Genomic DNA, 18,786 nt, shown 5'->3' with positions numbered 1-18,786 from the left:
GTCTAAATATTTAATAGCCGACCCTTTGCAGAAAGACTCTGTCAACCCCTGAACCAGAGGCTGCCCTAACATAAACCCTCTCATGTGAAAGCCAACTGTACATTACAATTTAAGTTTCTGTAGTCTTTATTCTCGTTTCTCCAATTATTCCTCAAAGTAAAACAATCTTTATTCCTATTTTCCACAACTACCAAAAAGACAGCACTACCACAACAAACAAAAAAACATAGAGGCCTTCTATGATATGACTTCCAATTGATATTCTGATACAAGAAATAAACATGCCCTGGCATCTATTGTGCTAGGTATGTTAGATAATCACATTTAATTTTTTCAGCAACTTTGGGAGGAGGTGTTTTATCCTCATTCTCCCCACCCCTTTTTTGGATGAGGAAATCAGACTCAGAGAGAGTATGTAACCTGCTCTGGTTTATCCCAAAAGCCAGTGAGTGATAGAGTTGCATCTACCCCAGATTTATCTGATTCTTAAAGCCCATAATCTTTTCAATAATCAGTATTTTCCCAAACTTTAGTCATTCATGTATCATCTTCATATCTGTCCAACACCTGTACTATTTACTTAATACTGTTATTTAGATTCACTTTGAGAGGCTAATACATTAGCCTTATCTTAGGTGATATAAGAACAATATATGCAACACCTAGGAAATCATGGATTCGGTGTACTAGTTATATATTTTTATAAAAAGTAAGATCCATACATACATATTAATATAAAAGTTATTTTCCCTGGACCATCTTTACATTACACTCTGGAAAACACTGTGCCACTCATGGTGAGCTGAAGACACCTCTTTCACGGTCCTCCCTATTCCCTCTCTGAACTGCATCTCCTTTGGAAGAAAGGCCACTCCTTCAGAGCGACAGTTTCGCTCTCTTTCTAGCATTTTCACAAAGCAGCTCTGTGATTCAAGGTAGAGGCCAATGCCATCCTACTGCACACACTCCTCCTCCAATACATTCTGGGATGTCTCACTTACAGGGTTCAAAGCACAGGGAGATGCAAACACCAAAGTTCTCAGGCACATGTCTAAGCCTTGTCTCAGTAAACAGGATAGGCAGGCCTAAAACATAGTGTTTTTTTTGGTACCACTTATTTTTCTTCATCCTGTGACTTCAGGCATCTGCAACGGGATCCTTACCCTCCCCCATCTCCATCCCCAAAAGAACTAATATACAATAATCACAAACTATTCCAAACATATGTTTTCCTCATTAATAACACCTTACTGTAGAAGCTGCTGGATGTATTATTAAATCTGCTTTTGTGGGTAAATGGTAATTCAGATGACTGCTGAAGATGAAATATTTCATATGTATATTTACTAGAAGTCCTCCTATCTGAATTGTGTTATGATCCTTTGTTTATCCCATCCAAGTGTTTATCCTATCCAAGCATTATCCATGGGAAGTGGTAGCTTTAGCCAATGGATGAAGGCCCACAATGAATGCTCCACTGTGAGACTGAATCAAGACATTTTAGTCTTAGAATATCACACATTTGATTCTTCTAAATCCCCCTTCTGACTTCATATCCACTAAGCAACCTGCTGTTGTTTATTTGGCTTCCTGTGTAGGTTAGCGGAAAAAATGTACTGGCCCTACCAGGGAATATTCAGATCCCTGTGCCAGTTCCTCCTCTTTGTAAATCAACAAACTAGTAACCAACCTCTGCATTATCAGTATGTCTTTTAATGTAATTACTAATATTAGCCTAGGAGAAATGGATTTGCCCTTGGTGGAATGGTAAAAGCTGGTTTCTGATCTGCACTGAATGACTGGCAATGGGCTGAAGTATATTCACCCTAAGAAGCCTTTTGGAAACAGCTAACCAGTTGTTTATCCACTCAGTACCAATTTGACATCACAAAAAAGTGAACATGATCCAGAGCTTTGTTTTTTATAATTGGAATTTTTAATCTTTTTACTTTTACCAACTATACTAATTTTTTAATTCTAGAGATTCTGGATTTTCTAAGTACATCATAATGTTACCTGCAAAAATTTTTTTTTTAATGTCCTAAGACAACTTTCAAAACAATGTTAAATAATAAAGGTAATAGAAATTCTTGTTTTGTCTCTGAAAATGGAAATTATTTAATTAAATGATGAAATCTAGGGATCTGTTATTTAGTTTAATTTTACTTGAGCATCTCATTGTTAATTTTGTATATCAACAATGGTGCCTAAAAAAAATAGTATGATTAGAGTTTGCAGTACCGGTTTTCTCTATTACTTTTTAAAAATTTTGTTTTTTCTCAAATACAGAACACCAATGCATGATCATTACAGATAATTTAAACCTTACAAATATTTAACCTAGAAAATGAAAGCACCCTATAATTTTACCCTTATACAGTCAGAGTATAATCCTGTTTTTTTGGGTTTTTTTCCCCCCGTGTATACTGAGTGATTTTTCCCCCTTGTTTATAAGAATGTGGTCATATTCTGCAGATTGTTTTCCAATGTGGTTTTTTCATGTAATCCAAGGACAATTCCTATCTTTTTAAAGACTAGTACAGATGAACTATGATTTACTTAACTAAGCTTCTCTTGATGGATATTTGGGTTGCTTCCATTTTTTACCCAATACAAATCAAATGAAAATAAACATCCTATGTATGTTGCTATATACTCTTATGAGTAGAACAGGGTGGATTCCTAGATCTGGTATTGCTGGGTCAGAGGGCATGAACAATTTAAACTGATAATGCCAAACTGCCTCCCCGAACTGACTCCATTATAAGATCTCTTCTTCCCCCAAACTGTTTAAGTATGGATATCATCTAAACTTTATCTCAAAGTTGAGGGGTGGAAAAAGAGAGAAATCGTTGTTTGCTTTCTTTATTAGTAAAACGGGGCAACTTCTCATATGGTTACCAAACATTTACCTTTTCGTGTGTGTGTGAACTGCCGGTTCATATGTCTTTTGCTTATTTTACTTAATGCTCTTTACCATCTTACTAAATCCTAAAAACTATCTTGGTAATACTAGTCATTTATCTGTTAAGAACACAAATATTTTTCCCCAATGGTTGTTTGTATTTTAATTCAATTTATGGAGTTCTGCAACACGTAGTACTTTCAATTTTTATGTAGTCAAAAAGTTCCATTTCTTATTTGATCATTTTTGGGTTTTGTAGCCTGCTTAACAAAGTCTTTCAAATCTCAAAGTAATTTCCATATAATTCTATGTTTTTTTAAAAAGACATACTTCTATGATTTTATTTTCCACAAATCTTTAATCTTTAATCCTCCTGGAACGTATTTTGGTCTAAGGAGTGAAGTAGGTATTAAAGTCTTGACTCTCATCTCCCCAGACAGCTACCCAATTATCTCAATCCCACCCATTTTCTACTAATCTGATATGTCATCTTTATCTATCAAGTCTTTGTGTATCCATGTCTGTTTTGGGGCTGTTTTTCTATTTTCTGCTTATGCATCTGCCTCACATGGTTTTAATCATTACAGTTTACTTTTATGTAAGCAAAGAGAAAATAAACCCATATTTGCTATTTTTACGCAAAAAAAAGATAAAAAATGAATAAAAGTAGTAGGGAGGCAGGTCTGTGAGTGATATGTACCTTTTTGATATTGTTTGGAATTGTGAAATATGTGTATACATTAAATACTGAAAAATAAAATTAAAAATTACTGTATTTTAGAAATAGTGCCAGTCCCTCTTATTATTATTCTTTTTCAGAATTTTTCTGGCTAAACTCTGCTATTTTTTTTTTTTTTAGATTTTTTATTTTTTCCATTTTCTCCCCAAAGCCCCCCAGTACATAGTTGTGTATTCTTCGTTGTGGGTTCTTCTAGTTGTGGCATGTGGGACGCTGCCTCAGCGTGGTCTGATGAGCAGTGCCATGTCCGCGCCCAGGATTCAAACTAACGAAACACTGGGCCGCCTGCAGCGGAGCGCGCGAACTTAACCACTCGGCCACGGGGCCAGCCCCTAAACTCTGCTATTTTTAAATATCAAAATAGTGTGGTTTCATCCACACAGTTATTTCATACGGCAGTCAGTAGCTTTGTTCACCCTCCCTGAATTTTCTCCCCACCTCTTTCTCTGTCTTCCCTAAGCTCATGCCTGACTGTCCTCACTTTAAAAGTATCCCAACCCTCCCTTCACTATTTAACAACTGCAACTCTATCCCCTGAAATTCTAATCTATAATTCTTACATTATTCTTTCTATCCCCTAACAAATCTTAAAATCTGCTCAATTACTCATATAAGCATTACCACAAAGGTACTTCCTCAAAACTGGAAATGACTTTCTATTCAATGATAGGTCATGAGACAATCCCACCTATGGTCACAATATTCTGGCCCTTGGACCATCTAACCTCAAGGCTCAAATAAACTTACTCTTTCCTCTCTTTGTTGCCAAATATAATTTCTTGAAAAAAATTATACAAATTAAAACTCCTTATGAGGGCCGGCCCGGTGGCGCAGCAGTTAAGTTCGCATGTTCTGCTTCGGCGGCCCAGGGTTCGCTGGTTTGGATCCCGAGTGCAGACATGGCACCCTTTGGCACGCCATGCTGTGATAGGCATCCCACATATAAAGTAGAGGAAGATGGGCACGGATGTTAGCTCAGGGCCAGTTTTCCTCAGCAAAAAGAGGAGGATTGGTGGCAGATATTAGCTCAGGGCTAATCTTCCTCAAAAAAACAAAAAAACTCCTTATCAACTCTCTGCTTCCCACTACAGTGATTAATGTGGACTTTGCTTTCTCAAGCCTTTCCTAGCTGCCTCTCCCTGGTGAAAGTCATTTTAGCTGGAAGAGGGAGTCAACTTCAAACACTAGGACATAATCTCTCCATTTATAAGAGGCATAAGGAAAGCACTGCTTTTAGGTCTTTTCTTGTTTCATATTCAAAATAATGTCCAATTTTTGCATTAACCAAGATATAACCATGAAAAAACATTTTTCCTGCTCAATCTGTGAAGGTTTTGGTTTATATCTAGAGATGTGCTATTCAACGCAGTAGCCACTAGCCACATCTGGCTATTTAAATTTAATTCAGTTAAAATTAAATAAAATAAAAATTCCGTTCTGTAATCACATTTCAAGTTCTCTACACTCATCGTGGCTATCGTATTATGGACGGTGATGCAGTTGGAGAACATTTCCATGCACTATTCTACAGAATAGTGCTTATGTAGCAAACGGGAACACTATGAGGCTGCATCAACAGCGCTTCATGGTTCTAAGAGTGATCTGAGTATAAAATATTATGAAACTTGATTCAGCTAATGTGGATGGCTAAATGTGTGTCCTTTCCCTCCCTCCTTTTTCTCCTATGTTTAATTTCCCTAAAACTGTGTATTTGTTTTGATGAGGAAGACAGTCCCAAACAGCGTAGAACATTCACTATTTGGTCAGAGCTTTTCCAGTAGCTAAAATAGCTCCTCACATTAACTTTTGATATGAATCCATGAACACAGTTACCAACAACTTTTCTTAAGGTCAGCGTCTTTCTGAGTGTCCCTCCTTATCTGGGGGCAAGGCTGTGTTACTAGAATTCCTAGATATTTTCTCATACCTAATCACTGCCATAGCTACGTTTTAGCTTTTTACCAAGTGCCATGATCCAACTGTGTAATCGTGAAATCGCCAATCTGAGCATATCCTCACCTCCCCTCTCCGCCACCTTGGCACTTTGGGGACACACACACACACACACACACACACACATATATATAAAACCAGCTAATGATAATAGGTAGAAGGAACAACCTTTCAAATCTGAAGACACTCTAATCACTTACCAATAAGATGGTTTTCCTGAAGAGGAATTATCCCTGACAGATGATACCACTTCCTTCTTCATAGAATGAAACCTAAGGGAGCTTCACATCTTTTGCCCTGCCTATAATGGGGCAAAACTTTTTCCATAGGAAGGAAGAGGTTGTGATTGAGAAGGAGCACAAGGGGGACCTTCTAAGGTATGGTAATATTCTATTTCTTGACCTGGGTGGTTGTTCCATGAATATTTCACTTCCTATGCTCTGAAACAAAACTATAGACACTGGAGAGGACTCTCGGTTATCCCTAAAGAAGTAAGACTCATACACACAGAGCCTGGGAACTCTGGAGCTCTTGAGATAAGGGACATCTGGAGGAGAGCTACATGTCTTCTAAAGACTTATTAGCTAGAATAAGAGAGGGAGGGAGGAAAGGAGAAAAAGGAGGGAGGGGAAGGATTACCCAAAGGGAGCAGTTCTCTAACAGCTCACAGGCACATCCTTGGAGAGACAAAATTACTATTAAGTAATTAGAGTTTTTCCCCCTTCATAATTCACTGATGGTCTTGTTTTCTATTTCTTGTATCTTCCTTTCCAAGTTTTCCTCTTCTCACTCACCTCTCTATTTTATGAGACTTACCTCCTAAATTTACTCATATATGCACCTCTGCTTCACCCTGACAAGCCCACTCAGCTTGCTCTTGGCATTGCCAGCTCCAAAGCACAGCTGGCAGGAGAGATCTCATCTTACCCTCAAGATCAGGTCTGGGGAAGTCCATCCCTAAGCCTGCCTCCCTAAGCAGAGCAGTTTGTTTTTTGTTTTTAAATTCTGCTGGGTAAATGGAGGACGATTTGGGCTTCTATGTACAAAAGTGATCAGCCCTACTCCATACTCCTTTATAGGCCAGCTGAAACTCTGGGCAGAACTATTCAATGGAAACCAGTAAGTTGGTGTTTTCTTAATAAAAATAAAAATGTTCCCAAGAATAATTAATATTTTTAAACATTCACTTTAAGAAAGAAAAAAAAAGATTGTCTCATTTTTTTCTCCCCTTCCTGAATGGCTAGGGGCTTAAAATAATTCAGTGGAATTTACTGCTCATCTTTTATACTTACTCAGCTTAACTAATGTTTCAGTAAATTTTTCACAGTTGATTGCAACTCGGCATAATAGATGGATGAATTGATGATAAGAAAAGAAGTAGTCTAGCAGCATACGATCATAAACGTCATCTTTGCCCTGAAGGTTAAAGATGATAAAATGGTTGCACTTAAATTGTATAATAAATTAAAGAGCATATTTTGTGCAAACGTAATAAATTTAACTAAAAAGCTGATTAAATATTTAAATTCTAGAAGAACCTAATTTTAAATTCTAAATTTCTAGTAATGTTATTAAGATCTTAATTGTCACAAGTTTATTTTCAGTGTGCAAATGCTATCAATTAGAATTACCCATTATTTCTATATACTTTAATAAAGTAAAACTACTGTAGGATTTTAAAATGTGACCCTTTAGTCCTATAGATATATCAAGAAGAGTGAATTAAATTTGATTTTTGAAAAAGATTCCAAATTATTTCTGTAATGATTACTACAGTGTTAATTATTTTTAATATTTTCTCTTATAGGAACTTCTTACATATATATTTAAGATCCAAAGATAGCGGGAAAGGGAGCATGTGAATGAAGTGGAGTGAAGCAAGATAAATGGGAAAAATTGTTTAAAAAAATGTTGAAACTAAGATAAATTATCCTGTGTCAATGTACCTTCTCTCTATAATTTAGAATTAGCATTATTTTAGAATAAGCATTAGAGGTCAAGAATCGGACTACAAATGATGATAATCTACCAATCAGTGATATTAGGCTTAGGTCAAAGGATTATAATTAAAGGGCAGTAAAAGAAGTCATTGATTATATGGCCAAATTTAACAGTAGAGTAAGTACCTAACTTGACTTTTCAGGTTTAGATATATGACCCAGTTATAATTTAGCCTAGAGACAAATACTAATAAGGCTTTCTATTAGAGTATTTTTTGAGGGGGAAAAAACTTACTACTTGTGCTTATTGTTGATTTTGCAAATATTCAAACCAACATTTCAGAGCACTAAAAGGAAAAAGTCCAAATGAGTCTAATCTTCTTAGGATCCACAAAATGGTCATTTAAGTCTCATATACTCGTAACTGCCAGAGGGGAAATTTCAAATTACTGTGTACTAAAGAAACATGGTTTTTCTGGCATCCCAACATACCTTACTGGTTTCCACCATTGTGGGCAAGAGGCACATATTGAGTTCAGGGCGCGGAGGCCGAATATTGCTTTTCCCTCCTATTAGCTTGATATTTTCTCGACAAGGGAAATAAGGTCCAAGAGACACTAAGACATTAAAAGTGTACAATAAGAATAAATGGAAAAAAAATAAATCTCCATGTTTGTGTGTAGAAAGATTAAATGCCAACCACTATATTCAAGTACTATGCTAGATTAATACATACTTGGTATATTACTGTGATGGTAAGTACAATGGTTGTGTTGTAGAAATGGAACAAGAGTATGAAGAAAGTCATGGGGACTCAAAAGCACAAGTTCCTTGAGGACATCTGAAAATAAAAACACAATTGGGTATTAAAAAATTGGAGTATGTCTACCTGCTAGTTTCAAACTCATAAATCCTGTTGGGGTAACTAGTTGCAGTGTGGCAGCTGACAAGTTTTAATGTGTCTAAACTGTTTTAGCTCCTGACACTGTGAGAAATTCTATCTGATGCTCAAGCAAATCTGGATCAGCAGAGTTACTAACCACAAGAGGGCCATCCTTTAGAAAGCAGAGTTTAAAATGACTTATTTTTATTTTATTTATCTAAGAGAAGCATCATGGAGAAGGAGACTGAGGGAAATATTTGATGCACATTGATCATGTGTCTTCATAAAATCAACCAGAGCAGCTTAGAAAGAAATATAAGGTTCAAAGTTCTTCAAATCTGAGGCATAATCCTTAACCTACTTTAATGTTTCATGATGCTAGCTGGACTGATTCTCATCCTCTAATCACCAAAGAGTAAAGCTCATCATGACAGGCTACTAGCAAAGTTTCTGGCAATCAGAGGTTACTGCTGCGTGGCCCTCCTCTCTTGCTGGAGAAATAAAGGCCAGTAATTCCACAGAAAATCAGGCCAACTCCTGCCAAGACTGACTGTCTATACATGTCGTTTTGAGAAATTATAAACAGTTATAGTCCCTAAAGATGACTTTAAATGACTTCTAAGGTAATAAAAAATTCAAGATAAATTTAATACAAGGGGGATGCTTTAATAGGCACAAATTATTTTATTACAAATATGCAATCAGTAAAAAGATACAATACTCAGGAGTGTAAGAACAGCTACTAAGTACCTTTAGGCAAAAGAACTTACAGTGATAATCACCTCAACACTTTACAATGTCAATTCTACTTTGTAAACATTTGCATGATTCTATTTTGCTTATATAGCATCGGATTTCAGAGCTGTAAGAGATCTAGAGATAACCTGAGGTCAAAGAGCCCAGATATATTAAGTGACATGCATATGATCACATAGGTGATTATAGTCAAGAGACAGAAACTGATTTTCTTAGTACCTGCTGACCACTGTGAGTTACACATAAAAAGCAAATGTCTTCCAAACCCCACAGAACATCACATCTTACAAAATACAAAAAAGTCCACAGAATGTTCTTGCACTAGGTTCTTACACAAGTATATTTTCCAAGTAACTTACCTATACAGGCATTTCTAAGTTCTGGCGGGCTATAGGAATTAAGAAGAGTTAACAATTTATGGGCAAATTCAATTCGCTCCTGCCACTGGATTAATGCTTGTTTCACATCTGCAAATACAAAAGCATACATAAATATGCCATGAGATCAAACTTGCTCACAACTATTTTCTATTGTAAACTACAGAACGCAAACACTAAGAAATTCAAATTAATTACATAAACATCTTTAGTGAACGTTAAGTGATTATTTTCATGAAATGGCTACTATTGTTAAACCTGACAGATTTTTTTTTTTTTTTGAGGAAGACTAGCCCTGAGCTAACTACTGCCAGTCCTCCTCTTTTTGCTGAGGAAGACTGGCCCTGAGCTAACATCTGTGCCCATCTTCCTCTACTTTATATGTGGGATGCCTTCCACAGCATGGCTTGCCAAGTGGTGCCATGTCTGCACCTGGGATCCAAACTGGCGAACCCCGGGCCGCTGAGAAGTGGAACGTGCAAACTTAATTGCTGCGCCACCAGGCCGGTTCCGACAGATTTCTTAAAGCACGTAATTTAGTGATGAATATGTCCCATTTTCTAGGAATTTATATGAAGTTCAGAGTTCATACTATCTTACAGGGACAGAAGAGAGATATGTTTTATAGTTACTTCTTTTGAAACTAAAAATGATCTAACCTAAGTCTTGGAAGTTTCCAGCTGAAGAAAATTTACAAAATACCCATGTTGTTACTGTGCTGGGAAATGTTTTCCAATCTCCTAAATCTTGACACATAACATGCTTGCCTATTTTTCAGGCAAGTTTAATGAACACAAACATGAACATTCCGGCTTTATATCAGGAGGTCATATGAACACCTGATAGCTACCATCAGCCCCAGCTTCTGTACATAAACTAGAGATAAAGACAAATTCTCTGTAGCAAGGGGTTTAAAAGCCTTATTTCATTCTTTAATAGTTGAACTAACAGAAATCAGAAGTAGGAATGACCAAACCTTTTCTCTGAAGATATGGGCGTGTAGACTTCAAAACCGAAAGGAATATTGACAGAAGTTCTACTAAGTCTCCAGTCACATGGCAAGCTGTGGCTTCATGATACATCATATGCAGTGTGTTGAATGACTACAAGTGATTTAAGAAAATGGAAAACTTCATTTCATTTTTACTTTATTAAGCCACAAAATGGTAGTGCTCATCTCCTATGACAGACGTTTTCAGACTCAGACTATGTGTATATATATATATGTGCACAAAATAAATGGATTTGCTTTTCACCCAAAAGTCAAATTCTCCCATTCAGCTCTTTTTAAACACAAAACAGTCCTCACCTTCAGAGCTCTGATATTTTGTGTATACATTTTAGTCTGAAGGAATAATTTGTTTAATTGCTATTATTTTTTTTTTGCTCTAAGACTGCAAGCCTTAGAGATTACAATGCAGGAGACAACAGCAGATCAGGGAGAAAAGGTAACTGCTTTAACTAACCTTCCAGGGTTCCTCAAGATAGAAAATGGAGAAACGGCTGTCAGCCGTCCTCAAAATAGTAGGTCTGAAAGAGGCAAAAGAGCTCCAAAAGGTAGGAATTCCTTTAATCATATTGACTTGTTAAATTCTTTCAATTCCTTTAACTACATTAGCTTAATTCAACCCTTAGTTTTTTTTCTATTTCATTTTACACCAAAGCATCTCGTTTCTAATCCTCTCTGATCAGTTCCCCATAGTCTACACACACTTCACAATTCAAAGTTCAAAATTTGTAGCCTAGATTCTGTGGCAGTACATAATCTGAACAATGTACTCGTGTGGCATTTAACCTGTAAGTTGTGAGGACAGGAACCATGTCTGTCTTGTTCACTGGTGTATCCCCAGTGCCTAGCACAATGCCTGGCACAGAGTAGACATTCAAACATCTGTTGAATGAAAGAATGAAATTCTCACTACTCTTCTTCACATACCTTTTATTTTAGCCAAACAGAAATACTTGGCATTTCTCAAATACAACCAATACTCTCTTGCCTCTGTACTGGTTAAGTCATTTATCTAAATGTTCTCCCACTTATCTCTGCAAGTCCCAATTCTCCAAAGTGCAGTTTCAAACATGTTGTATTCTTATTCTATAAATACCATTAACTGAAAAAACTATCCTACCTCTTAATTCTCATATTACTCTTGGCATGTACTCTTTCGTCTTATCTCCATTATTAGACTAAAGAGTACAGTGCACCTCTGTGACCTTACAATAATCTCCAGTTGTGGATGTTCAAGAATTATGAGAAAAATGAACAAATGACTTTAACCATCTGTAATAGTCTCACTGGCTTCCTCTGATGATGCGAATTTCAGTTTCTGAAACTCTGTCAAATAATCAAGCTCTTGAGAAATTATGTGTGCTTGATTAAATCAAAAGAAAATTTCATCTCTGTTTCTATCCTTTACAAATGAAATGAATAAAACGCGTCTACTTCAAGTGGTTCTCTAAATACAAAATGAGGAGAAAAGTATAGAATTACTATGGAAAAAGAAAACGGCACCCTAAAAACTGTGACCTAATTACTCTTGGAATATACATTAGCATTTACTGACCTGTATAATTAAAATCCAGACACCTGTAAAACAGTCTCCCATAAACTCTAAATACCCACAAATCAGGTCTTGGTGAAAACCATAAAATGAGATAAATCTTCAATAAAATGCAATAAAATATTTACCTCCGTCATCAGGATCAACCCTCGATTAAATACAACAAGAAGTCTGTCTTCATCAGATTCTAGTAGTATTCTGAAGGCACTAGAAGAATACATAAAAGTCCAGTTGGAGAATTCTGAATCAGAATATAACACTTAAGTGATAAAAAAATAAGCACAAGTAAATTGTCACTTAGGCTCTCTACTTTCCTACCTACAGAAAAGAGACTGCTTCGTCTATTTCTTAATAATATAATAAAAGAAGATAATATTAAATAAGAAACCCTCCAAGTAACTTAGAGAAAAGTTACGTCTACTCATATCTAGTCAACTCTTCATTATCCATAACGGTGAAAGAGAGGTGTGATGGCAATATTTTTAAAGTTTCAGTATAAATAATGTTCATTTTTATAGTGGGTTTATCTCCTAAACTACATTAAGTTCTAGATAACAATAAAATACACTTGTATTATCAAAGCACTCATTATTTGGGAAGAAAGAAGAACAGGAGGGGAAAAACATTAAAAACATATGTTGGCCTTAAACATAATTTATATAATAAAAAAAGTTGCTGTATTACCCTTTTCATTATTAGTTACTGGAAACCGCTGTTATATAGTACAACTGGAAATCCCTCTACTTTAATGAGATGTTTTCCTTTCTTTTTCAAAAAAGAATTTAAAAAGCTCCGAATGTTTTTCTGAAAATAAGCTTTAAGTAGTAAATCTTGGGAAAACAACGTATTAAAAATTAATGCCAAAATCTTAAAAGAATTCCTTTAAAAAGTCCTGGCAAAAGTGTGATTTTTATTGTGTACTAATAAAGATTTAAATTTAAGTTTTATGAAGATAATCTGAAATAACTTTAACTTGGGGTGATTAGTTTAAGATAAAATAGTCTTCAAGAAAGTAATGACAAAAGACATGTGCCTAACAAAGGACATCACCTCCAAGTCTTAGATGTAATATACAGAAGGATTTTAGGAAATTAACCTGGTCTTTATTTCCACAGTTAAATAGAATTAATTGTAATCTGTAGCAGTTCCTTTATAGCCATTCAATAACTTCTGTGGCTCTAAACAATTAATTATAAATATCATGTTTTGTTATTTTTGGCTAATTCCTATAGTTAAAAAAGATAGGTAGATCTGGGCTAAAGAGAATGAAAAACATTAACAGTGACATGCATCCAAAGATGAAGAAAGCTGTTTCTGGAGGCCTCTAGAACTGAACTGGCCAAGCAGAAGTTAGAATGAATTTCCACAGAGAGGAGGATTCAAGCTTTAGGTGGAAGATTGTATATTAAGGTTCCTTCCAACCCTAAGATTCCAAGATTCTGATGAAACATACACAAATACTAACAATTCAAAACCAAACCAAAACAAAAACTGTTCAAAAGTAGCTCATTAACTTTCAAAATACAAATTCTTCCAAGGTGACTAAATGCATAAATGCTTCCCCAATAACCTTAAAGAACTGGTAAACTTTGTTATAAATAATTTAAATTATTCCTCTTTAAGTGTCAAAAGGATAGTCCCCATCCCCTCACTTAGAAAAACAAAACAAACAGAACAGAATTGAAAGCCCAGAAATAAAACCACACATCTATGGACAGCTAATCTTCCACAAAGGAGCTAAGAACATACAATGGAAAAAGGACAGTCTGTTCAATAAACAGTGTGGGGAAAACTGGACAGCCACACGCAAAAGAATGAAAGTAGACCATTATCTTAAACCATACACAAAAATTAACTCAAAATAGATTACAGACTAGAACATAAGACCTGAAACCATAAAACTCCTGGAGGAAAATACAGGCAGTATAATCTTTGATGTTGGTCTTAGCAGTATCTTTTCGAATACCATGTCTACTCAGGCAAGAGCAATAAAAGAAAAAATAAACAGATGGGACTACATCAGACTAAAAAGCTTTTGCACTGAAAAAGAAACCACCAACTAAATGAAAAGACAATCCACTAAATGAGAGAAAATATTTGCAAGTCATATATCTGACAAGGGGTTAATTTCCAAAATATATACAGAACTCATACAACTGAACAAGAAAAAAATGAACAACCTGATGAAAAAATGGGCAGAGGATATGAACAGACATTTTTCCAAAGAAGACAGACAGATGGCCAACAGGCACATCAAAAGATGTTCAACATGACTAATTAGGGAAATGCAAATCAAAACTACAATGAGCTATTACCTCATTCCCATCAGAATGGCTATAATTAACAAGATAAGAAATAAGTGCTGGAGAGGATGTAGAGAAAAGGGAACCCTCATACACTGCTGGTGGGAATGCAAACTGGTGCAGCCACTTTGGAAAACAATAAGGAGACTTCTCAAAAAATTAAAAATAGAAATATCATATGATCTAGGTATTCCACTACTGAGTATTTATCCAAGGAACATGAAATCAGTAACTCAAAAAGATATATGCAGGGGCTGGCTCTGTGGCATAGTGGTTAAACACAGCACACTCTGCTCTGGCAGCCCAGGTTCACGGGTTCAGATCCCGGGCGCTGACCCACACCATTCATCAGCCATGCTGTGGCACGGTGACCCACAAACAAAACAGAGGTAGACTGGCACAGATGTTAGCTCAGGACTAATGTTCCTCAGGAAAAAAAAAAAAGATATATGCACCCCTATGTTCATCACAGTGATATTCAGAATCACCAAGATGTGGAAGCAACGCAAGTGCCTATCAACAGATGAATGGATAAAGAAGATGTGGTGTATGTATACACACACACAGACACAGACACACACACATATATGATGGAATACTACTCAGTCATAAAAAAGACAAAATTGTGCCATTTGAGACAACATGGATGAACCTCGATGGTATTATACTAAGCAAAATAAGTCAGACAGAGAAAGACAATTAATTACCTTATGACTTCACTCATATGTGAAAGATAAACACATAGACAGGGAGAACAGATTGACAATTACTAGAGACAGAGGTGGAGTGACGGCAAAAGGCGTAAAGGGGCACACGTGTACGTTGATTGATAAAAACTGGACTGTTGGTGGTGAACATGATGCAGTCTATATAGAGACTGAAATACACTGATGTACACCGGAAATTCATACAATGTTCTAAGTCAAAATGACCTCAATAAAATAATAAAGACAAAAACACACCAGGAAACATTTTTTTTACCTTATTAAAGTAGTCCAGCAGGAGCGGCCATCTAAGCAACGTAAATAACAACTTATGGTTGTTTTCTTAAACTGTTTAATATCTTCTAATTCTTCTTCTCTCATATCTGGCCGCTGAGCTATAAATAGCTGCATCAGGTTAAACAGTTCTTCCACTGCCTAAAAAGGGCAAATAAGCATTACGGTGACCTCTTAACCCTACAACATTTTACAACGTCTGCTTCTCATTTCTGAAAGTTATGTGCATTAGCCACCTCTTAAAATTACACAGATAAGTTACATTACACTATCAGTGAAGAATAGTTTTAAAATTAGCAATGAATGCTATTCTAAAAATTTATTATTCACCAAAAGAAAATCTTAAAATAGAATTTCAGAAAGATTAAAAACTACAAGTAAATATAGTTCATTTTTAGTCTTAATACTGCTTACAGCACTAATTTTGTAACTTCATATATGCATCCAGAGACATGCTACACCGATCCTTTGCCCCCTTTTCTTTAAAAAATGAAAAGTCAAAAATCATTCCTTTGTCACCCTTCAATTACACTTGAATTAATACTGTTTCTGGGAAAGCCCTTTCTGTCAACATTTGGAATGATCTTTCTAGATTGATGGATGGTCAGTTTAAGTTACCTGATGAATGAAATGTGGGAACTAATATTTTAGTAAAATCACTAGCTGTGATTTTTGCTCATTTAACTAACGGGCACGTTAGGAAAGGGTTGCACATCTAATACATACTTATCAATGAACTGAAACCCCCAACTTCATATTTTTCATGGCAAAAATTGATTTAAGCACCATTTTCATGAAAATCTCAATAGATAAGTTCTACAAGACAAGAAGTTACACTTCATTGATGTCAAGGGCAAGAAACAACATTAGGGGATAAATATTCTAACTCACCCAGCACTTAATGAAGGTATATTTAACTATGAATGTCATGTTTAGTAACTAAATCAAATATTATTTATGTGAATGTAACAGAGACAAATCCACTGAATCTTAATAAATCCTGTCCTGATACCTTCTAAGTCAAGCGGGCTCTCTCATTCTTTTCCTTCTGTATTCTTATAGCCTTGGCTTTGAACCTCTCTTGGTACTTAACACATTCACCTTCTTTCCTTTATTATAGGTATTCTAACTTTCTTTTGTTTTTTTTTTGGTGAGGAAGACTGGCCCTGAGTTAACATCTGTTGCCAATCTTCCTCTTTTTGCTTGAGGAAGACTGTCCCTGAGCTAACTTCTGTGCCATTCTTCCTCTACTTTTGATGTAGGATGCCGTCACATCATGGCTTGATGAGCATGTGTAGGTCCATGCCTGGGATCCAAACTTGCCAACTCTGGGCCACCAAAGCAGAGTACGCGAACTTAATCATTATGCCATTGCGCTGGCCCCGCATTCTAACTTTCTTGACTGGAAATTCGGTTATTCTTTCTGGGTGAGAAATTCTGAACAATTCACTACATTATGTCTAAAGGACAGTTAAGGTCCTTTTTTCCATAGGAAAAAGGAGTATAGTACACAATTCAAGGATACCAATACTTAAAATACCCTTTCTTGTATTCATTTGATTGAATTCTTAAGTAAATATTGAATGTCTTGAGAAAGCTCCTACTCCTCCACTATCCACCATCTCCCATTTAGCAAACAACTTCTCATATTGTCAGTTTGTGGCCTCTGGATAGACAGCAGCTTGAAAAAAGATTCTGCACTCTCCTTCCAACCCCCTTCCCAGATTTATACCTTCTTGGTGTAATCGTGAGTTTACAATAGAGAGTAAGAGGCAACAGTGAAAAGAAACATCCAGGAATTATAGTCTCCAATAAAGGGGGAAAAACTTAATATGAAACCTACAAATAGTCTGCAGAGAAAAGAGATCAGATTTAGACTCACATATTTGTATCCTGATAGACCCTTCAACCATTTAATTCACTTGAATGTAGTGTGAGAAAAAATAATAGGGAATACTATGGCTAAGATAAAGTATTGTCTACCTCACATCTTAACACATGATATAGATCTTGATAATAAACGTCTAAATAGTATATATTCACATCCCTAAAACTGTACCATGAAGCAGACTTTTTCTCATTAGGTACATACGAAAGACACATTTACACAATCACAAATTAAAATAGCTAAGTTCCATTGGAAGTAAAATTTCAACATCAACCTAAGAAAAATTATCTGCATACCTATTCTAATAATACAGCATTTTATACATGTATTCAATACCAAAAGGACATGTTAAGTTCTTAACACAGTTTCCATATTTTGTCACCACTTCCCACAGGAGAAAAACAGGTATTTCCAATCAATTTGAGGATACAGATATAATTATCAATTTTACTCACTCCAGGGTATTGGCTGGCATGTGGTGTAAGATTCTTAAAGGCCCACTGGATGTTCTGGTGAGAAGCCAGTTGTCGTGTGAATGCAGGAGACTGCTCACAGCAGAGCCTCAGAATGCCGTAGTAGGCAGGCAGCATCCCACGGTTAAAAAGCACCACATCCTGATCATCATGGTCAGCAAGGATGTAATTGAAGGCAATGTTCTTGGTTACCACTGGGTTCTGAACAATAAGGCGGATATTCTCTGGACAGTCAGCACACACATTGTACCAAAATGAAAGCAAAGCCTGTTTATTGTGATTTGTAGCTATTGCTGGCTCAGAAAGTTTAGGCTGGAAAAGGTTCCACAAATCCATGAAATATGTGGAAAACATCAGCTTCTCAGTTTTGGAAATTAAACAGTAAGTCATAAAGCTAAAATAGGGCACTAGCTTTGTAGTGCCATGAACAGCAGCATCAACATAAAGTTTGGCTCTTGAGAGCAAACCAAGGAGCACGTTGTAGACCTGATGTAGGACTACTGTTGTGTCTGGACTGAGTGGAAGGTCACGGGTTGGGATGTGCAAAGACCTTGTTGACCGGAACATCTGGCGGAATGAATTGCTTGGTATAAGGGACACCAGAAGATAAGCTGCAGCTATAAAATGTAAAACAAAACTGTCAGATCCTTACAAGATTAAAATAGACTGAAGAGCAGTCATTAAACACAAAGCCACTCTTCCCTTTAAAAATTAAAATGAATAAAAATTAAGGGACATGAACACCTTTTTTATTACCTTTCTATTCTACCATTGGCCCCACAGAAAGATCCAAGGAATGATGAAACAGATGCCTTCCTTTCTGTCATTGTTATATTTTAAGTGGCGACAACAATCGCATTAGCAAGAAACAGTTTTAAACCTCTTTTGTTTGGCTTTCCCAAGATGTAGAAGTTTTCCACTTACTTTATCATTTCATTTCTCCTCAGGAAACAATATAGTTTAACAGGAAGCATACAGCATTTGGAGCCTGAAGACCTATCTAAGGCTGT

General features: G+C 36.1%; 1 protein-coding gene across 8 annotated transcripts in view; it reads right to left on the bottom strand.

Annotated features, from left to right (window-relative positions):
• USP34 (ubiquitin specific peptidase 34) overlaps positions 1-18,786 on the bottom strand; it is a 253,192-nt gene that overhangs the window by 7,133 nt on the left and 227,273 nt on the right. For 3 of the 8 annotated variants that reach the window (XM_070572601.1, XM_070572602.1, XM_070572604.1), the window contains 9 exons: positions 17,759-18,393; positions 15,399-15,556; positions 12,243-12,321; positions 11,349-11,444; positions 10,530-10,656; positions 9,536-9,643; positions 8,274-8,378; positions 8,030-8,154; positions 6,890-7,013 (listed from right to left, as the gene is read on the bottom strand). In XM_070572601.1, the coding sequence (XP_070428702.1) occupies positions 6,890-7,013; positions 8,030-8,154; positions 8,274-8,378; positions 9,536-9,643; positions 10,530-10,656; positions 11,349-11,444; positions 12,243-12,321; positions 15,399-15,556; positions 17,759-18,393 (1,557 nt within the window). The remainder of the gene's footprint in view (positions 1-6,889; positions 7,014-8,029; positions 8,155-8,273; positions 8,379-9,535; positions 9,644-10,529; positions 10,657-11,348; positions 11,445-12,242; positions 12,322-15,398; positions 15,557-17,758; positions 18,394-18,786) is intronic. The other 5 variants (XM_070572605.1, XM_070572603.1, XM_070572606.1 and 2 more) reach the window with 5 other exon arrangements.

The sequence above is a fragment of the Equus przewalskii genome, chromosome 14 (genome assembly GCF_037783145.1).
Source record: "Equus przewalskii isolate Varuska chromosome 14, EquPr2, whole genome shotgun sequence".
Lineage (NCBI taxonomy): Eukaryota > Metazoa > Chordata > Mammalia > Perissodactyla > Equidae > Equus > Equus przewalskii.
This window is presented reverse-complemented; position numbering and strand designations above follow the sequence as displayed.